At 46.1% G+C, this 22,403-nt stretch overlaps 2 protein-coding genes across 2 annotated transcripts in view; one reads left to right on the top strand and one right to left on the bottom strand.

Moving 5' to 3' along the window:
• The window catches only part of LOC129459690 (putative zinc finger protein 861), a 250,172-nt gene that overhangs the window by 62,497 nt on the left and 165,272 nt on the right, over nucleotides 1–22,403 (top strand). The window lies entirely within an intron of this gene.
• LOC129460820 (cytochrome P450 4F12) lies at nucleotides 1,679–21,543 on the bottom strand. The gene is made up of 12 exons (XM_055239251.2): nucleotides 21,346–21,543; nucleotides 18,314–18,458; nucleotides 16,425–16,478; nucleotides 16,204–16,331; nucleotides 14,195–14,316; nucleotides 12,966–13,236; nucleotides 11,838–11,904; nucleotides 11,523–11,652; nucleotides 2,742–2,875; nucleotides 2,586–2,650; nucleotides 2,299–2,381; nucleotides 1,679–1,904 (listed from the first exon to the last, which is right to left on the bottom strand). The coding sequence occupies exons 1-12, from the start codon at nucleotides 21,541–21,543 to the stop codon at nucleotides 1,733–1,735; spliced, it is 1,569 nt and encodes a 522-aa protein (XP_055095226.1). The 3' UTR covers nucleotides 1,679–1,732.

The raw sequence follows: 22,403 nt of genomic DNA, 5'->3' as shown, positions 1-22,403 counted from the left end.
CCTTCTGGCTCATGAAGTCCCTGCTGATAAGTCTTCTGTTAGTCTGATAGGTTTTCCTTTATAGGTACCTGATGCTTTTCCTCACTGCTCTTGGCGTTCTTCCTATCACGTTGTCTTTAGATATCCTAATGACTACGTGCCTTGGTCATATCCTTTTTGCAAATAATTCCCCAGGAGTTCTTTGAGCTTACTATATTTAAATGTCTAAATCTCTACCAAGACCAGGAAAATTTTCCTCAGTTGTTCCCTAAACTAAGTTTTCCAAACTTTTTGTTTATCTTCTTCCTCAGGAACATCAGTGATACTTATATTTGGCCATAATACATAATCTTGTATTTCTTGGATACACTTTCCATTTCTTTTCTTTTTAAAAAAAAAGAAAGAAAAAAGTTAGTTCTTTTTTCTTTATTTTTGTCTAATTGGTTTAACTCAAAGCCTTGTCTTTGAGCTCTGAAATTCTTTCTTCTACTTGGTCAAGCCTACTTTCAAAACATTCCCCTGCATTTTGTAAGTCTCTACATGTGTCTTTCATTTCTAGAATTTCTGATTGATTTTTCTTTAAAATAGCTATTTCTTTAGAAAATTTTTTATTTATATCCTGAATTAATTTTTAAATTTATTTATGTTGGTTTTCACTTCTCTCGTATCTCCTTCAGTAACTTAATAATTAATCTTTTGAATTCTTTATCTGGTATTTCAAAGATTTCTTCTTTGTTTGGATCTATTGCTGGAGAGCTAATGGATGTTATAGAACCCTGTTTTGTCATATTGCCAGAATTATTTTTCTGATTTCCTCACATTATATGTTTGAGGAAACTGAAGTGCATAGAGAGGAATTAACTTGCTCAAGTCACACAGCAAAGATGAGACTTCAGCCCAACAGTCTGGCTCCAGATCCCCTACCTTTGGGATGGTGTTTTGTTTCCAATCATCTGTCTTTGAATTTCAAGGGTCAAACAGGATGTTCCTGACTGCACCCCACCCCAAGATGGGTCAGTGATGGGAATGAAGGAGGAATCTAGAGGTGAAAGGGTGAAGACATGCCCAACCCCTGACACTTGTGAGAGTGCCTGGCACATAGCAGAAGAGACTAGGGGGAGGATTCAGATAGTAGCTGATGGACGGGCTGCCTGGGCAGAGTCAGAGGGCTCAAAAGAGGAATAAATGGAGCTGTCTGAAGTTAGGGAAAGGGGTCACAAAAGCTGTCAACTGGAAGGGGGAGACATAGGGTGGGACGTTAGCAAGAAAGGAAACAGAATTCCTGAGAGCCTGCCAGGGTAGAAGCTGCACCCTTCTATCCTTGTGTTCTGAACTGGCCAGGGACCTCGGTCTTGGGACACTCCCAGACCAAAAGAAAGGATCTGCCCCTATGGTTGCTTCTCAGTTAGCCTCAGTCGTATCTCTTAAATCCGTTCTTAATCCTAGTCCCTCTCTTGCTCAAAAACCTCCCACGGCTCCATATTGTCCACAGGATAAAGTCCATACTTGGGCTCTGAGAGACCCTGCTATAAACATGGAGTCCCTATGCTCAGCCAAAGAGGCAGTAAGGTTCTTGGTTTCAGGGAAAACACCCCGCCTAACCCACCCAGGTTAGGCCCCTTCCCTGAAGCCTCCCAGTCCCCAAGAGCCCCCTGCAGGCTGTCAGTGAGGCCCAGGCAGAGGTGACAGCACCGTTTTATTCATGAGAATTTGCAAAAAAAAAAAAAAAGGTGGATGGGCCAGAGAGTCACTGCTAGCCAACATTCAGGGGCTCCACCCGCAGCCAAAGCCCGCCTTCGGCGCGCATGATCAGTTCCGGCTTCCTGCGGGGCTCAGTGTGGTCTGGCAGGAACCGGAAGTGCAGCAGCATCAACGCCAGGACCACCTTCATCTCCGCCATGGCGAAAGCCTGCCCGATGCAGTTCCTGCAGGCGAGAGTGGGGACTGTGACTGCGCCCAAGACCCGCATTTGGGTCCCATCAACCCAGGAACCTAGCCCGGGACCCCCAACAGCACCCAGCTCAGCCTGAGAGAGAGAGAGAAGGACTCAGCATCCCTGGGACCCCCATGTGGGCTTGCATGTCCCGGAGACTGGGCCTGACTCCAGCTCCCAGCTCACACCAGCAGATGGAGAAGGGGATTTTGAACACTCCGCGGACCCCTCTAGGACCTACTCATCCCCATTCTATGGACGTTTTCCCATAAACTGTGAAGGGATGGAGGGAAGGAGAGCTGGAACTGGGACCATCTGCAACGTCCCCCTTTTTTAACTCCCGCACCCATCACCCCATCCCTACCTCAGACACAGGGTGCTCTTACCTGGGCCCTGCGGAGAAGGGAATAAAAGCCAGAGGTGACCTTTGCTTGCTGTTCTCTGGGTCAAAGCGGAAGGGGTCATAGACCTGCAGGTGAGACAAAGAAGATTTGCTCATGGGATTTCCTATGTCCAGCAGCTTTGGAGAGACAGTTGTGTGTGTGTTGGGGCGAGGTGATGCTGGATTTTCCTCATCAAAACCCTGCCCCCTCCACTAGGAACCTTGGAATTCACACTCATACACAAAAAAGTAGAGGATGGGGGTGGTGGTGGTGAATGGGGAAGGCAGTACCTCAGGATCCGGCCACACAGTTGGGTTGTGATGGACCCCTATAATAGTGATGACGCAGATAATGCCTGTGGGAGAGAAAGGGGCAGTCAGGACAAGGACCCCCTGAGGGAACCATCTTCCTACCCAGGAGGCTCCTCCCCCTGAGGCTGTGGGCACCTTTGGGGATGACTCGGCCATCTGGGAGAACAATGTCCTGGGTGCAGCGTCGGGAGATGAAGGGAGCTGGGGGATGTAATCTCAGGCTCTCCTTCACGCACATGGTCAGGAAGGGCAGCTGGGCCAGGTCGTCCCTAAGGAAACACCCCAGCCCCAATCATTATCAAGGGAGCAAAGACACAACTCTCCACCTTTTCTATTTGCAAGTGAGACCTTTTCTCCCTATCACAAAATAAACTCCACAGGGATCAAACATTTGAGAATTTTAAAAAGCAGAAAAAAATTAGAGAAGCAGAGAATTAGAAAAGTACCAGAGAAAATTTAGCCAAGTAGATAAAAATAAATACTCTGAGGAAAACACCCAGAAACAAGCGGTAAAAAGTTAACAAACTCGCATAAAAATAAATATTGTCTGTGGCAAGAAAGCAAACTCAAATGCAAATGAATAACAAACAAAATACCCAGATCCAATGTTTTGCTCTTATTTAGCATGGCACTAGAGACACCAGCAAGTGCAATTAGGCAAGGGAAAAAAGGAGAGTCATGCAATGTGAAATGTGGTAGTAAATGCATCATTTTGGCAGATAGTGATTTTATACTTAGAAAACACTAGAGGCCCCACTGGAAAATGTTTATAAACATTTAAGATCCAGCAAAGGAGCTGAATTCTCTGCTTAATCTTTCTTCTTTTACAGTGGCTATTTAAAATTTTAATACCGTCCACAATTATCTGGTTCAGAATTTGAAAACTATAAAACATAATTCATTCCTATGGCCCAATGCCATTTACTTCTCCCCACACGTTGCCAGGTTATTATTTTTTTAATGTACACTTTCTGGGCTGACTTTAAGCATCTTAAAAAATTATATAGGAGCACACCATCTACTGTGGACACTATTCTGTACCTTTTTTTGGGGGCGGGGGGAAATGGAGTCTCTGTTCCCCAGGCTGGAGTGCAGTGGCGCAATCTTGTCTCACTGCAACCTCCACCTCCCAGGTTCAAGTGATTCTCTTGCCTCAGCCTCCCAAGTAGCTGGGACTACAGGCATTCACCACCACAGCCAGCTAATTTTTTTTTTTTATTTTTAGTAGAGACGGGGTTTCCCCATGTTGACAAGGCTGGTCTTGAACTCCTGATCTCAAGTGATCTGCCCACCTTGGCCTCACAAAGTACTGGGATTACAGGCATGAACCACTGCGCCTGGCGTGTATCTTTTCTCATTTAACAGTTTATCACTTTTTCATAGCCCCTGGGACTTACGTCAAAATAAGGTTATCCCTACTCTGGAGCTATGAAATAATTTTCTCATGGTTCCTTCTAGAGCCTTTAGGAGTCTTTTAGAAAAAAAATGATTAATGTGAACATTATCTTGTCATAAGACATGAAAACCAGGTTCAGTTGTCTTTTTTTCCAGGAGGCTTTCCAGTTGTCCCAAGAGCTTTTACTTAATTATCTATATTTTTTCTCGATACACAACACCACCTTTAGCATATACTATGTTCATTGGGCATAGAATTTATATGCTAAATCATTAGTTTTGCCATGTAGAAATAACCATCAAATGAAAAGATGATACAAGAAAAGATACTAGTCATAATAATATAAAATACCTGGATTAACCTTAAAAAGAAACATGAAATCTCTGTATTTCATTATAAGTTTCCCTCAATCCAAATAAAAAATACACTTTATCACATAACAAATGTTTGCAAGGGTTGATTTAACAAGAAAAAAAAGCCACTCTGCCAGATATTAAAACCTATTAGAAAGTCAGAGTATTGGGAGGCCGAGGTGGGTGGATCACTTGAGGTCAAGAATTTGAGACCAGCCTGACCAACATGGTGAAACGTCATCTCTACCTAAAATACAAGAATTAGCCAGGCATGGTGGAGGGTGCCTGCAGTCCTGGTTACTCGGGAGGCTGAGGCAGGAGAATCGCTTGAACCAGGGAGGCAGGAGGTTTCAGTAAGCCGAGATCACACCACTGCATTCCAGCCAGGGCGACAAAGCTAGACCCCATCTCAAAAAAAGAAAAAAGAAAAGAAAAGTCACAATAATAAAAATAGTCTGGTAATGCCATAAAAAGGGATGCATTCAAAAGACTAAAAAGGTCAGAGACAGACATGTGAATAAGTGAAAACTTCCCATCTGCTAAAGGAAGCCCCACAAAACTCTGGGAAATAGATGGGTAGTGTGGTTCAAAAGAAAATATGGACAAATGTAACTTCATAAAAATTAACCAAAAGCACCCGCCAAAAAAGTCAAAAGGCAATCTTTTGCAACAAAATACAGAAAAAAAAACATTAATTGTGATACACATTCTTATAAGTAAATAAGAAAAAAGAACCCAAAGAAAAACAGCAGAAAATATCAGATGACCACTCCCATAGAAAGAAAATAAATGGCTTATCAACTTGGGCAAAGGATGTTCTTTCTCACTCTTATTTAAGAAAATGCTCATTAAAAGATGAAATATGAAGATGGACAAAAATTTTAAATTTAATAATACAATAATACTATTGGCAAATTTGTGGGAAAGCTAGTGCCATCAAACTCAGCTAATATGGAAATGGATTTGCCATCATTATTACAATTGTAGAATGCAAATGGTCTTTGATTCAACAATTGCACGTTTGGGAATTTGTCCTGCAGCGATGCTTATACATATGAGCAATGCTCACTGTACACACATGCCGATTGCACAGGTTTAATTTAGCAAAAGGATGAAACAAGCCAAATATATATGGATGGGGAGATGCTTAGATAAACATCCACACAGTGGAATACTATACAGCTACACAAAAGGAGAATATAAGGATCACTATTCCTGTCACACAATGCAGACCAGAAGCTAAATCAGTACAGAGACTCTGGAAGGCAAATTGGCCATATCTACAATGATTGGAAATGTTTACACAAGTGTCTTCAAGAAAGGGATGGGCCAAATAAAACATGGAATGCTATTCAGCACTCAGAAAAAATAGCTATCAGACACAGTATTGAGTGGAAAAAACATGTTCCCAAATGTCCATATATGTAAATACCATCGGACAAAAAATATACAGAATATAAAAGGAGATCGATGATAGAAAGATATGTAGATAGATGTAAACAGACAGATAGATGACAAATGAGTGTCTCTACAGGCCCCCTTGGAGAAAGGGGGATATTAGGTGGGGTAGCAGGAGTGTCAAGGATAACCCTTGTCTATCTGTAATGTCCCATTGAGTGCAAGAAGAACCTGTTCTCATCATTGCTTTTGTAATTCAAAACTCATTTTCCATGTGGTGTATATATACAAAATGGAAGGCTAGTCAGCCTTAAAACAGAAGAAAATTCTTTCATTTGTGGCAGCCTGGAAGAACCTGGAGGATATTATGCTAAGTGAAATGAGCCAGGCACAAAGAGACAAACAGCACGCGACCTTAATTACCTGTGAGATCTGAAATAATTAACACAGAAATCATAGAAACCAAGAAGAGAATGGTGGTTACCAGAATAGGGAGGAAGAAAGAATGGAAAGACATTGGTCAAAGGGTACAATTTTCCGTTAGGAGGAATAAGTTTTGAGATCTATTACATGCATGGTGACTGCAGTTAATAATAATAAATTTCTCAAAATTGCTAAAAGAGCAAATTTCAAATATTCTCACCACAAAAATGATGAGTATATGAGATGACGGGTATGTTTATTAAATTGACTTAATCATTCCACATTGCATACATATATCATAATATCACATTGCACCCCATAAATATATATAATTAAAATTTGTCAATTAAAAATAAAACAAACTAATTTTTCAAAACTCATATTTTGAGAAAAAGAAAAGAAAAGCTCCCAAAGATATATTGTTAATGTGCAGATCTGTCTCTTCTTTATTTCCTTTTATTTCAATAGCATTTGGGATACAAGTGGTTTGGTCACATGCATGATTTCTACTGTGGTGAATTCTGAGGTTTTAGTGCACCCATCACCCATGCAGGGTATACTGTCCCCAATATGTAGTCTTTTCTCCCTTACCCGGCTCCCAACCTTGCTCTGCGAGTCTCCAAAGCTCATTATATCACTCTCTATGTATTTGTGTCCTCATAGCTTAGCTCCCACTTATAGGTGAAAATATATGGTATTTGGTTTTCTATTCTTGAGTTACTTCACTTAGAATAATGGCCTCCAGCCCCATCCAAGTTGTGGCAAAAGACATTATTTCATTCCTTTTTATGACTGAGTAGTATTCCATTGTGTATATATGCCACACTTTCTTTATCCACACATTGGTCAATGGGCACTTAGGTTGGTTCCGTATCTTTACAATTGTGAATTGTGCTACTATAAAAATGCATGTGCGTGTGTCTTTTTCATATAATCACTTTTCCTTTGGGTGGATACCTAGTAGTGAGATTGCTGGATGGAATGGTAGATTTACTTTTAGTTCTCTAAGGAATATCCTTATCGTTTTCCACAGAGGTTATGTTAACTTTCATAGCAGTGTATGAGCATTCACTTTTCACCACATCCACAACATACATCTATTGTTTTTTGACTTTTTAATTATGGCCATTCTTGTAGAAACAAGGTGGTATCTCATTGTGGTTTTAATCTGCATATCTGTGATGATTAGTGATGTTGAGCATTTTTTCATATGTTTCGTGGCTGTTTGTGTATCTTCTTTTGAGAATTATCTGTTCATGCCCTTTGCCCACTTTTTGATGGAACTAATTTTTTTTTTTCCTTGCTGAGTTGTTTGAGTTCCTTGTAGATTCTGGATACTAGCCCTTTGTCAGATGCATAGCTTGCAAATATTTTCCCCCACTCTGTAGGTTGTCTGTTAACTCTGCTATCATTATTATTATTATTATTATTTTGTTGTGCAGAAGCTTTTTAGTTTAATTAAGTTCCACTGATTTATTTTTGATTTTGCTGCATCTGCTTTTGTGGTCTTGGTCACGAATTCTTTGCCTAGGCCAATGTCCAAAAGAGTTTTTCCAAGGTTATCTTATAGAATTGTTATGGTTTCGGTCTTAGACTTAAGCCTTTGATTTTTGTACAAGGTGAGAGATGGGGATGCAGTTTCATTTTTCTACATGTGGCTATCCAGTTTTCCCAGCACCATTTATTGAATAGGGTGTCTTTCCCTGATTTATGTTTTTGTATGCTTTGTCAAAGATCAGTTGGCTGTAAGCATTTGGCTTTATTTCTGGGTCCTCCTTTCTGTTCCATTCATCTAAATGCCTACTTTTATACTAGTACCATGCTGTTTTGGTAATTGTAGCCTTGTAATGTAATTTAAAGTCTGGTAATGTGATGCCTCCAAATTTTTTCTTTTTGCTTGGTATTGCTTTGACTACACAGGCTCTGTTTTTGTTCCATATGAATTTTAGAATTGCTTTTCCCAGTTCTGTGAAAAACGATGAAGGTATTTTCATAGGCATTGCGTTAAATCTGTAGATTGCTTTGCACTATGATCATTTTCACAATATTGATTCTTCCAATCCGTGAACATGAGATGTGTTTTCATTGGTTTGTGTCATCTATGGTTTTGTCCAGCACTGTTTTGTAGTTCTCCTTGTAGAGAGCTTTAACCTCCTTGGTTAAGTATATTCCTAGGTATTTTTTTTTTTGCAACTGTTTTTTTGTTTGTTTGTTTTGCCCTGTGAGAGTCAGAGGGCGGTTCTCAGGTCACTGGAGTAATGTTCCAGAGGTGAGTATAACTGCCTCTGCCTCACAGAAGGGTTTGACAAGGGAGTGGAGAGTGGCACTAGGTGGATGGCACTAAGCCTCATCTAGCTCCCATGCAGTTGGCACTAGGTGGGTCTCACACCTGCAGTATCCCACTCATAGCGCTGGATTTAGATCCAGGCAGTCTGTGCACAGAACTCAGACCTGCCCCAGGCCATAAGCTTTTCCCACAGAAATAGCAATGCTTTCAGGCCATGCACTTTTTTGTCCCTGTCCAAGGCCAGGCACCCCACTTCTGAACTCCTGTCTGCAGCACACTTCCTGCTTGCCTCCCGGGTTCTGGTCAAGGGAGTTCATTCCCACTCGAGGTTATATCAAGAAATTCATTTGGGCATTTTGTTCAACCTGTGACCTCATCTGAGCTAGTTGTCTGACTTCTCCAAGGTCCCCTGTGAGATACAATAAGGAATGGCTTCCCTCAGTCCATGCTGGAGATTGGGAATGCCTGCAAGGGACTTCCTGCTGCTGCTTCTACTTTTATATTTCTTACCACTCCCTAAATCAGTTCAAGCCATGGATAGAGTTAAGGTCTTCCCCTGTGGTCTGGATTTTCAGATTCCCCAGTGAAGATGTGTACCCTGGAGGCAGTCTCTCCCCCTCTCACACTCTGGGAATTCACAGTTTTTCACCTGTCTTACAGAGTAGGATGCAGCCTGTAGCTTCTTTTGAAGGGTCTGTGGATTCTTCTGGTTTTCCTGTTAAGTCCCTGTGTTGTTTCTTGGGAAAAGAAAGTTCACATTGTGAATCTCTACACACTATTCTGTCCTTCCACAAGGGACAGGCACACTGACATTGCCTCCAACCCACCATCTTGGGAAAAAATACTGTGTCTATTTTATACACTCTTACTTGTATAGAAGAAGTCTGTGTTCATATAAAGTAGGCATTAGGATAGCCATTTTCTGGAGGGACACACACAAAACTACTAGGGTAAGAGTTAAGAAGGAAGCTTTTTTTTTTTTTTTTTTTGAGACAGAGTCTCGCTCTGTTGCCCAGGCTGGAGTGCAATGGCGCGATCTCAGCTCACTGCCAGCTCCACCTCCCGGGTTCACGCCATTCTCCTGCCTCAGCCTCCTGAGTAGCTGGGACTACAGGCACCCGCCACCATGCCCGGCTAATTTTTTGTATTTTTAGTAGAGACGGGGTTTCACCATGTTAGCCAGGATGGTCTCGATCTCCTGACCTCGTGATCCACCCGCCTCGGCCTCCCAAAGTGCTGGGATTACAGGCGTGAGGAAAGCTCATTTTTATAAATGTTTTAGACACTTTTTTGTTTACAAAGTGCACAATATTACTTGATATCTTGGTTTTTAAAAGCATAAAAAGTGTTGCCACCTTTTAGGACTGTTTTGCTGAGCAAAGGCTTGGACGGGAGGACACGGCCTCCAAAACACATGTCCAGTCCATTGCCTCCTCTCCATCCCCAGCCCCTGGCCTGGCTCAGGTGCCAGAATGTCCTCACTGGGACTTCATTCTACAACTGGTCCTCTCTCCACAGTAGCTCTGAAAAGATCTTTCTGGTGCCCAGATATGACCTGTCCCTCCCCTGCTCAACCACTTGTTATGGCTCCCCATTGCCTTTGGGTTAAAATAGAAGCCATTACCATTTTCCCTTATTTTCCACAGCCAGACCCTGCTTTCACTTCCATAGTTATTGTCTCATCACAACTCACTTCCTTTCTCTCTCATTCTCTCTCTGTCTCCTTCTCTCTTCCCTCCTCTCTTTATCTTGTGCTCCCTCACTTTTCCTCACTCTCCCTTCTTCCTCCCTTTATAACCATCTCCTTCCCCGACACACAAACCTCTCTTTCACTTTTCTCCCTCTCTCCTGCTCCCTCTTTTTGCATTTTTGCCCAGGCTCTCTTTTTGACCTAGGGCACTACTGCATCCAAACACCTACTGATCACCATTCAGGGTTTCAGTTGAGGCACTTTATTATTTTGGTTTTTTACTTTTTTAGAAATGGGTTCTTTCTGTATTGTCCAGGTTGACCTTAAACCTGACCTCAAGTGATTCTCCCATTTCAGCCTCCTTGGTACACGGTATCACGAGCAACAGCCACCAGATCTGGCTTGAAACACTTTCTATAACACTTTCTGTACTCCCAGCCATGCTTCTCTTGCTCTCAACTCCATCCTTGCCCATGTGGACTGGTAATGTCTTGTGGTGGGACTGTTTCCACTAGGCTAGAAGTACCTGGAAAACACATCCATAGGCAGGGTTCTTTCCAGGTCTCCAGAGCACAGAAAGGTTCTGAGAACAGAACTGGCATTGAAAGGCATGTGGAAGTTTGCTGAATGAAGACTGAATGGATGAATGATGCAGGTGTTCCAGACAAAAGATAGATGACTTTTACCCCTAGTTCTCCCTTAGGACTCCCTGGACTGGACTGGAGGGTAGGAATTAGGGACCAGAAGAGCAAACGTTCAGGAAGTAAAGATGTTTGAAAAAAATGATAATTCACAGAAGACAAGAAAGGAGTGAAGGGAAAATTCATTGAACATGTCTAGGTGTCATCATCTGCCTTCATATATTTTCCCTAGTTCTCTCAGCAGGCTAGGACTCTGTGTCCCAAAAGTCTGAAAACTTTCCCCTGCTAGCCAGGCTGGATACCAAGTTCGGCCACTGTGCTCTACTCCTAGTACTACTAAGCAATAATGGAAGAATCGACAAAAACAACTTCCCCCTCCCCACCTGAGCAAACATTCAAGAAGTGAGGATGTTCGAAAAAACTGATATTTCTGGGAGAACAGAAAGAGAGTGGAGGGGAAGTTCATTTGCTGAACATGTGCAAAGTAGCATTATCTGTCCTCACATATTGTCACCAATTCTCTTAGCAGCCCGGGTCTTTCGGTCCTAAAGGCCTGCAACCTTTCCCCTGACAGCCAGGCTTGGTATCAAGCCCTGCCTGTGGTCCTCTGCTTTTGTACCCACTAAGCAATAGTGGAAGAATCAACAAAACAATTCTTCCACCCCTCCTCACTTGGGGAGCAGAACAAATGATGGGCTCAGGAACAGGCCAGAAGAACCTGCACTCACCATTCAATCTCTTTAGGATCACGGTCCTTCAGAAGCTCTTGCACCTCCTGTCGGCAGCGCTCCTGGTATTCTGGGTGCCTCGCAAGGTTGTACAGGACCCAGGAGAGACCACTGGCCGTGGTGTCATGGCCTGAGGAGCAGCCAGGTAAGCTTGGCTTCGGCACCAGAGGGTGGACAGCGCCCAGATATTGAGGTCCTCAGAAGGATGGAGGGAGGGGGAAGATGGGCAGAATGGAGTGATCCAGGGTCCACCCACCCGGATCCTGAGATGGAGGGACCTCTGTCCCCACTGTAATCCCACACTGGGACCCTCACCTCCAAACATGAAAGTGTCAGCCTCTGCTCTTATATCCTCATCTGACAACGTCTTCCCATCTTCATCCTGAAGAGAAAGCAAGACACACACACACACACACACACACAGACACACACACACACACACACACACAAATTATACTATCTCTGAGACTCTGGAGTCTAACCTGAGATAATCTCTGAAGCTCTGATCTTCCAGAAACTCAAATGCACTCTGCACGTCTAGATCTCTCTTGTTCACCATCACCAGAGCCCCAACTCCAAGGGCTTCCCCCAGATCCTTTGCCTCCTCTTTGGACCCTGGTGGCAGGAATCAATGGTTCTCAAATATTTTCATTTTTCTGCATAATACAGACTTTCAGAGAAAAAGATACTGGCAACCTGGGGTACAGGATGTTTGAATGGCAATTTGCCTTGGAGGTTAGAAATTATGTATTGCTCCAAAAATATTTGCTCACATTCTAGAGTGGTAAACTCAGAGAATCTTATCTTCCCAGAAGATATTTGGGTTATAAACTATAGAAATTGCCATCTCACTGGAGAGGAGTAGTTTATACTCCAGAACAAAGTGTTCTCTCTCTCTCTCTCTCTCTCTCTCTGTCTCTTTCACCCTGTAATAAAGAAGAAGCATATAAGCTAGCTGTCCTATATAAGCTATAAGACTCATAATGTGGGGGCCCCTCTCCTATGGTGCAAATTCTTGTGCATTTACAGTTAAAAACATTGTGTTGCCCTAGGAATGGGGAGCCAGCACTACCATCTACTCCACCTGCTGTTATTGCTGTAAATAATTAATGGGCTGCTGTGATCCAGGGGTTTGGTGCATCTTTTATCATAGATACAGACATAGACAAAGACATAGACATATAGATACACATAAAAATGTGAAAGACCAACACACTAACTTGTAAGTTGAATAAAATCTCATGCTCTTCACAGTTTCAGAATTAGCAGTGCCCTGATGGCTGCATTCAGCAGAGTCCTCTCTAAAACCTATCTGTGACTTTCCCTTTCTCAAGCATCTTCCATGGCTCCCAGTGCCATTTTTATCAAGTCCAGCTTATTTCATCTGACGTTTGACGTCAAGCTCCATTCTATCACTTTAATTCAGATTGTAGAGAAACCCACCTTGCTCAGCAGAAGCACATCAATGAAATCCAAAGTCTTGGACTTGGCTTTGTCCTTGAGGAAATCATCAATACCCTGAGTGGGAAGGGTACGGCGCCGCTCCCGGATGACAGCGTCTGTGAAGTCGTGCACCATGCGGCAGGCCCTGTGGAAGCGCCGCCCGTCGTGGGTGAGGTAATACAGAAAGTCCATGTGCTGGAGGATATGCTGGCTTCTTTTCTCTACAAGGGCACTGAGCTCCAAGATGGTGGCAATATATTCACTGGGCCTCCTGCAGGGCAAGGGCAGAAAGGGAGGCAACAATTGAACACATGCAAAGCCCCAGGAACACCTCCTACCAGCAGCCAGGAGCTACCTCCCATCAGAAAACTGAGTATCTAGAAATAGATGGTCCTAGAGATACATGGTGGGTATCAGTCATGAGACTGACTCTCTAGACTGTCTTCTCTCCCTGCATCCTATCTCTGAGAGAGCTGTCTCCATGCACCTAGGCACCTAGAGTATAGCTTGGACACCATGTTTCTCTCCTCTGTCTCCCATCCAGTATGCAGTACTGATCATCTTCCTTACCAAAACTGTCCACACAACTCAGACTTCATCCTCTTCCAGTTCAGCCGTGCTCCAGCCCCCAGCATAACCAAACTCTCTCTCTCTCTCTCTCTCTCCCTTTCTCTTTCACCCTGTAAGAAAGAAGGAGCAGCCGGGCACAGTGGCTCACGCCTGTAATCCCAACACTTTCTGAGGCCAAAGAGGGCAGATCACCTGAGGTCAGGAATTTCGAGACCAGCCTGGACAACATGGCGAACCACCTCTCTACTACAAATACAGAAATCAGATGGACGTGGTGGCGGACTATCAGTTTCCCACACAGCTCAGCTCTTACCACATCCATCATCAGCTGAAACTACAAAAGCTCTCTGGAAATCTCTTAATAAACTTCATACCACTTTTCCTGATTTTCAGTGCCCTTAATATCTAGCCTCTACTTCCACAACCTCATTTCTACTGTCTCTTGCACGTGCTTGGCTCATCCTAACCTTCTTGCTTTTACACACATATTTCTACCTACCTGGAAAGTCAGCACTTTCTCCTCTTCCTCGACCTTCAAAGCACAGCTATGATATAAATCCTCCTGAAAGGTACTTCTGGTTACTTTGCTCATTCTTCCCTCCCGAACTTACTCCCTTTGGTCCTTGGATTCACATCCCAGGCCCTGGGAAGGAACTCACTCCTGACAATGGCTGTCAAAGCTGAAGATGCATTTCTGCAGACTGTCCAAGGTCATGAGGCTGATGTGCTCAAACATGTCCAGACGACTGCTGCCCTCTGAGGCCAGGTGCTGCCACTTGTCCTGGCCAGAGAAATGAAGACAGCTAGAGCTGGGCCCTACCTCCTTTGTGCCCCTCCCCAGTCCCAAACATCAGGATGGACTCCCCTACAACCAGCCTCCTGGTCGTCTGCCCCAGGAACCTATTGCCAGCAAAGACCAGACTTGGATGGGAGCAGAAACTGTTAGTATTAGGAGACAAAGACCCGTGGCTGGGAGTCGGGACCAGCATTCAAGTCTCAGCTCTGTCTCCTGTGCTCTGTGTGCCCTTGGTCAACCTATTGCCCTCCTCTAGGTCCCACCTGTCAAAACTTCAATAATGGTCAAGGTGATCTGCCTTGGGGCCAGATAAACCAGGATAGAATCTCTGCTCCACCACTCCTAGCTTACTTCCTGGCTGGTTGAACTCCGTCCAGCTCCCTAATCTCTCTGGCCCTCAGTTCGTCATCTGCAATAGGACAAAAATAACCATAACCTCACAGGGTTACTAGAATTAAATTAGACAACTTGTATCCTGGCATTGGGACATGACATTTTTTCAGGCATATGATGAGTAAATGTTTGCTTTATTCATCTCCATTGTAATAAATTCATTTCAAAAATATCCCTGTGTTGGAAGAGGCACTTCTTCATCAGCCCTGTGCATCCTTGCTGTTGCCACCAATGCAAGACTGTGATGTTCTTACCTGAGCCATTTCTCAGAGTTGTGTTTGCAGATAACAACCTGGAGAGATAAGGCAATGACTCCCCCTGGACCAATATCAGGCTTGTATCTGCCACTATTAAAGCAGATTCCCTAAGCCTAATGCCCATTGTCTGTCATGCAGCGTACTGCATGAGCAGGCTAATGCAGAGGCCCACCAGTGTCACTCCCATGGAATTTAGGTTGACTCAGAAAAAAAAAAAAATTTAGGTTGGATACAAACCAACAAGAAGTACATGTTGCTTATTGTGCCATGAGTAATCAACTACCCTTTGTCTCTGACCCAGGAGTCTGTTAGAATGCATGAGACAGTAACAAGCTAACTTATCAGCTTGCATATTTAAAAAAAAATCCTAGACACTTCACAAAATCCTGACCCCCCAATTCCTCACTTCTCCCTGTATTCATACCCTTTCCACAGTAATTTTTCAGCAACTCCCATTAAGAGATGCATTCTATTTTACACCCCTTTGAGTCTGTACTGGACTTTTGACTTTCGACTCTCTTTGGCCAATACAATGTGGTGAGATGATGATGTAATAACTCTAACAGACTCAAACCTGGTTGAACTTTGAAGCATTGCAAAGACAATGTCCACAGACATTGCAGCCCCCTCTCAGTTTCTCGGAACCCAGTCTCTGCCATGTGAACAACAGGGTGTCTTCTGGAGGCAGAGAATCACATGGGGGAAAGTCCAGGTGTCACAGCTGAGGCCATCCCAGATCAGTCTGAAGGTACTGAAGCCCCAAACGTGTGAATGAACTGAGCCAGGATCAGCAAAGCTGCCCACCTGACCCACAGCTGCTCATGTGCCAAGAGTGATCCCTTCCACATCCAGAAGAAGTGGCCAGCTGTCTCACAGACTCGTCAGCAATCATAAATGCTTATTGCTCTAAGCCAATGAGTTCTGAAGTGGTTTGTAATCAGCAATGACTACTACGCAATCTTCATTTTTACTCTCTTGAGTTTACAGGGATTCTTGTGAGAAAAACACAGAAACTGACGCCTTCTGAGAACCTACTATGTGCCAAGTAAATGACCTTTTAAGTAGGGATTATCATCCCCATTTTACAGATGAGGAAACCAAGGCTCAGAGAGGAAGAGCAGTGGCCCAATGCCACCCAGAAGAGCCAAAATTCCAGACCAGATCTGCCCATGGTCCCTCCACCCCAAGACTCCAGCTGGGACCCAGAGTTCAAGGGACTCACAAGCATGATGTTCGCACTCTTGTTGAAGATCGTTATATAGGGCTTCAGGATGTTGAAATGGAAGGCGGGCGTCAGCATCCGACGGTGGCGGCTCCACTTGTCACCGCCACTCAGCACTACCCCTTCTCCTAGTAGGGCAGCCAAGGACAGTGGGCAAGAGCAGCACTTCCACCACCCTCCCGCAAGGTTGTCCCCAACCCCTTTCACCTGCAGGTTCTCACCCAGCCAGGGCTTCAGGAACCTGATGGAGAGATCATCCTTGGGCGCAATGGCAGCTGACATGAATGAGGACCATCGGGGGCCATGTAGAGGGCGAGAGAGGAACTTCAGGTATAAGGCAAGGCTCCCTTCCAGCACGTTCCCCACTCCATACCCAGCATAGCAGCAAGGGGGCCAAGGGCAAAGGACGAAGGGAGGTTAGAGGAAGAAGGACCAGCCCAGGCTGCAACAGCACAGTAAATCTACGACACAACCTAACAGGTCATAGCACACCCCAGCACACCATGACATGGCTCCTATATATCCCAACATGTTCTGCAACAACTGAGCACAGCTCCACACTCTACAAAATACCTTTAAAGGATCTCGGACACCCTGTCTGCCACAGCACTCTCTGTCATCTCTTGACACGGACCTGAGATAATCTGACATGACCTCTGTGTACCCCACAGACAAGCCCCAGATAGGGTTTAAATGTGATTTCTTAAATGTCCCGGACATGTCCCAGGTGTAACCAAGAGTTTTCTTCAAGCTTGATTGGAATGGATTCCGAAACCTGGCTCAGGAAGATTAAAATAATAACTCTGACAATTCCAAAGAGAACCTAGCTCCCAGACCTTGGACAAGCTACAAACATGGCCAAGAGATGACAAGAAGGAGAAAAGGCAATTTCAAATCACATGTCAGAGAAGAACCAGAAAGTCTCTGACATGCCCCAGGTGTCCTTGGTCACAGCTGAGCCACACACGTGATGACTTCTCCATATGATCCCAGGTTAAACAGAAAAGATATAACCAGGTATAGTATTGAAACTATAGGCTATTTACGGGACCCCTTGTGGAAAGGTGAGCTTTCTGTCAAGAACTGAGCTGCTAGGACCCATGGTTGACAGCATGAGAGAAAGGCTGTCTTAAAAGAAAAAGTGATGCAGAGAAATGGTGAAATTAAGAAAAGGAGACAGATTCCTGATGATGTTCATTGACACCTGGATTCAGCCATGCCTGAAGACCACCCTCTCTGGACTTTACACTCCTTTGATTCTCTTTATTTGCTTAAAGTACACGAAGTTGAGTTTCCACCACTCACAACTGAAAGAGACCTCAGCAGCCAGAGAGCTGGTGACCTGCACAGAGTCACTAAGGATTTTGGGGTCAGAGCCATAGTTTCTGTGGGATGCTGCCACTTCCCTAGCTCAGCCTGGTGTGTCCAAGGATGAGAAGAGCAGAGAGCAAGGGGAGATCAAGCAGCTGGTGTGTGTTCTCCTATGGGAGAATCCTGAAGCCTGTAGGAGGACAGCAGGAAACTTAGGGTGGATGAGTGATAGGATGAGGTAGGAGGAACTGACCCATCATAGGTGGATGCCACATAAATAGCAGCCCAGATTCTCCACCAGCCACAAATCCTCCTTCCACTCTGGATTGAGGGATGGGCAAGGCTGGTGCCAGGACTGGCTGGGCCCCCAAATACCAATGATGCCCACTGCATCATCCTGCCCCACACTTAAAAAATCCTACTTATTGGTCCAGACTCAGCTCCAACAACTCTTCCTCCAGGAAACCTTCCAGCCTGCCCCAGCAGACACCCAGTTCTCTGTGTTGTATACCCATCTCTCTCTTGCCCATTCCTGACCCCATGAAGCTGGAAATGTCTCTGTCTAGACCCATGTCCTCAAGCATGGGTGTTCCTTCAAGAAAGGGCCCTGAGTTGAGGACTCTTGGAGCCCCAGTGGTGCCCAGAACACCAAGGCAGGGAGCAGATGGCAATGGAGAGAGAAGACATTGATATGGAAGTCTCAGTGAGGGGCACGAGTACTCAAGGAGGGGCCTGGGTACTGCAGAGACCACACAGAAGGTTGGCCTGGCACCCACCACCACAAGCTCTGCATGGGTACCTGAGGCATTGATGATAGACCGAATGGTGTCAGGGTGGCATAGAACGATGAAGGGGATGATGGGACCCAGCCATATCGTAAAGCCCTGGGAATAGGTGGCAACCATCTGGGTCGAGTTCTTCAAGCCCTCCTCTGTAGGAGTCATCTGAAAGCAAGTCAAGGGCCATCACCTCCTGTGATGGTTAATTCTAGGTGTCCACTGGACTGGGCTAAGGGATGCCCAGATAGCCAGTCAAACATTATTGCTGTGTGTGTCTGTGAGGGTGTTTGAGAAGAGATTAGCATTTAAAGGTAAACAGATTGGAAATAGTAGGTGCAGAGGAATGAGTGAGCGAAGAGAGGAAAGAGCGAGTGAGGAGAGGAAGGAGTGAGGAGAGGAATGAGTGAGTGAGGAGATGAATGAGTGAGTGAGCAGAGGAATGAGTGAGTGAGGAGAGGAATGAATGCGTGGGTAGAGGAACGAGTGAGGAGAGGAACAAGTGAGTGGGTAGATGAACGAGTGAGTGAGGAGAGGAATGAGTGAGTGAGGAGAGGAATGAATGAGTGAGGAGAGGAATGAGTGAGTGAGGAGAGGAATGAGTGAATGAGGACAGGAATGAGTGAGTGAGGAGAGGAATGAGTGAGTGAGGAGAGGAATGAGTGAGTGGGTATTGGAATGAGTGAGTGAGGAGAAGAATGAGTGAATGGGCACAGGAATGAGTGAGTGAGGGGAGGAATGAGTGAGTGAGGAGAGGAATGAGAGAATGAGGACAGGAATGACTGAATAAGAAGAGGAATGAGTGAGTGAGGAGAGGAATGAGTGAGTGGGTATTGGAATGAGTGAGTGAGGAGAAGAATGAGTGAGTGAGGAGAAGAATGAGTGAATGGGCACAGGAATGAGTGAGTGAGGGGAGGAATGAGTGAGTGAGGAGAGGAATGAGTGAGCCGTCTCCCTTGCTTCTCTGAGTTCGCAGACCCCAGCCACCATCAATACACAGCTCCCTGAACCCCTACTGGAAGTCCCACTCCTCTGGAAGTCCATCCACCCTGAGACACCAGAACCCATCCAATCCATTGAGGGCATGAACAGGACAAAAGGCAGAGGAAAGGAAGAACTTGCTCTCTATTCTGCAGCTGGGACATCCGTCTTCTCCTGCCCTCAGAACTCCAGGTACTCAGGCCTTTCTGGACTCAGGCTGAATTTTCACCACCAGTGTCCCTGGTTTCTGGCTTGCAGATGGTATATCATGGGACTTCTTGACCTCCATCATCACATTATCCAATTCCCATAATAAATTCTTATCTCTCTGTCTCTTTCTGTCTCCATACATACATGCATTAGAGGTAAGAAGAAACACCCTATCTGTTTCTAAGGAGATTCTGTTTCTAGGGAGAAACCTGACTAATGCACCTCCCTAGAAGGAGCCAGAGCAAGTTCCCCCGCAGCCACCGGATGTGGTGCAGCCTCTGCAGTGAGCAGCGTGCCTGGATTCTGAACAGCTGCAGGTGGTTTCTGCTGACCTCTGCTCCTTCTCTCTTGGGGCTGTCCCCAAGATCCAAGGGTAAATACCAAAGCAGAGAGAGAAAACAGGTCTGCTCAAGAGGATGTGTTTTCTCATCCTGGATTGATTTCAATCTGGGGATTGCTACATGGGAGGGTCCCCATGGGAGGAGGTTTGTGGGCAGCAGTGTGGCCTCAGGACATATCCCTAGGGCTGGTTCCCATATCCTTTTGTGTCCTGGTTGGTCCACATGGGCATTGGTTCCTCCCACAGACAAAGGATCTGCATGCTGAGGGCCCTGCATTCTCAGCAGCCCCCACGGGAGCAGAGGTGACTCTAATGTCCATCAGGATGGCAGCTCCCACCTAGGAGAGCCTCACTTACGCCAGGCTCTGTGCTAGTGCCTCCTGTGCACCTGTGGACACGCCGATCAATCCTGCCTTTTGTAAGTGAGCAGACAGAGGCCACGTCTCCCAAAAGGGAGGGCTGGTCCAAGTCAGAGGGCAAGGTTTGGGAGTGTCAAAGACGGCTTCTGAAAGGGGAAGGGAGTGGCCAAATTATATCCAGGTTGGGCTACAGGGCTCATTGGGACATCTTAGTGGGGAAAAGCACGTCGCCCCTGGAAGGGGAGGGTGTGGGAGACTGCCTGCACTTCTCTTCTGGTCCAGCTGTGTCCTTCCATGGGGAAGGAAGTCACAGCTAATTCCTGTGGGAAAGCAGCAGCCCAGAGACGGGCAGATACAAGCAAATGGGCCAGGCAGGGAGCAGCTCCTCTATAGTGGGCTCAGGAGGCCTCAAGTCCAACAGTGGAGAAGGTGGGAATGCCAGGAGAGCCCTGCTCTGTGCACCCCACACCCATACAGGAGCCTCTGGGAGGCGCACTATGGTACGGAAGACAAGCAGGAAAAGAATCCAAGCAGGCTGAGGTGGGAGGACAGGGAGGTGAGAAAGGGTGGCATGGAACTGCAGAGGAATGAATGAATGAGGAAAGGAATGAGTCTGTGGGTAGAGGAATCAGTGAATGAGGAGAAGAATGAGTGAGTGAGGAGAGGAATGAGTGAGTGAGCAGAGGAATGAGTGGGTGGAGAGAGCAAAAAGTGATTGGATAGAGGAATAAGTGAATGGGTAGAGGAACGAGTGAGTGGATAGAGAAATGAGTGAGTGGGTAGAGGAATGAGTGAGTGAGGAGAGGAATGAGTGAGTGGATAGAGGAGTGAGTGAGTGGATAGAGGAATGAGTGAGTGAGGAGAGGAATGAGTGAGTGAGGAGAGGAATGAGTGAGTGAGGAGAGGAATGAGTGAGTGAGGAGAGGAATGAGTGAGTGGATAGAGGAGTGAGTGAGTGGATAGAGGAATGAGTGAGTGTGGAGAGGAATGAGTGAGTGAGCAGAGGAATGAGTGAGTGAGCAGAGGAATGAGTGAGCCATCTCCCTTGCTTCTCTGGGGTCGCAGTCCCCAGCCACCGTCAATACCCAGCTCACTGAGCCCCATTCCTGCTCCTCTGGAAGTCCATCCACCCTGAGACCCAGACACATTTTGCTGTCACACTCACCAGGCCCAGATGACCCCAAAACCAGTGCCGTTTTGGGGGCTGCGGGAAACACTGGAGCCTGCGGCAGTTGTTATAGAAGGCATAAGTCCAAGCCAGGACGCGGGCGAGTAGCCAGGAGCCCACAACCAGCAGCAGGAGTAGCCATGGGGACGTTGCCACCGGTCTGAGGCCCGGCCAGGGCAGGCTCAGCAGTGACATCCTGTAGGGCAGACAGGATGGAGGGTGAGGTCCTGAGGCCCAGGGAAGAGCTCCGGGGACAATGGATAGGGGCAAAGTCAGGAACTGCTGAGGGCAGGGCAGGGAGGGCTCAGGGGTGAGTAAACAAGGGCTGAGATCTAAAGTCCAGAAAGTCCCAACGAAAACCAACAATCGGCCGGGCGCGGTGGCTCACGCTTGTAATCCCAGCACTTTGGGAAGCCGAGGCGGGCGGATCACGAGGTCAGGAGATCGAGACCACGGTGAAACCCCGTCTCTACTAAAAATACAAAAAATTAGCCGGGCGTGGTGGCGGGTGCCTGTAGTCCCAGCTACTCGGAGAGGCTGAGGCAGGAGAATGGCGTGAACCCGGGAGGCGGAGCTTGCAGTGAGCCGAGATTGCGCCACTGCACTCCAGCCTGGGCGACAGAGCAAGACTCCATCTCAAAAAAAAAAAAAAAAAAAAACGAAAACCAACAATCAAGTGGCCTCCAGTGACCTGGTAACCACACAGAAAGGGAAAGAGATGGGCCGATTAGAGTCCAGAAGGGCCCAGCCTGAATCCTTGGGAGTTTGTGAGGAGTCCAGTTACCAGGAAACCCCCAGTTTCCCATGCCAGCATCTTGGAGCCACCCCAGCCTTAGGCAGTCCCCTCTTCATCCCAGGCCAGGACCTTCCAGCCCTGCTACCCCCAGCCTGGTACCTTCTGTCGGGAGCAGCTTGTCCCACGCAACCTCCTCTCCTCTTTTGTTGGGAGATCTTTGGCCCTGGCCCCTGATCTAGGCAAGGCCGTAGGAGGCGGAGCTGAGCTGGGCTGGGCTGAGGCAGCCAATCCCCACAGCCTGGGTGTGTCTTCCGTGCCT

The sequence above is a fragment of the Symphalangus syndactylus genome, chromosome 13 (genome assembly GCF_028878055.3).
Source record: "Symphalangus syndactylus isolate Jambi chromosome 13, NHGRI_mSymSyn1-v2.1_pri, whole genome shotgun sequence".
NCBI classification, from domain to species: Eukaryota; Metazoa; Chordata; class Mammalia; order Primates; family Hylobatidae; genus Symphalangus; species Symphalangus syndactylus.
This window is presented reverse-complemented; position numbering and strand designations above follow the sequence as displayed.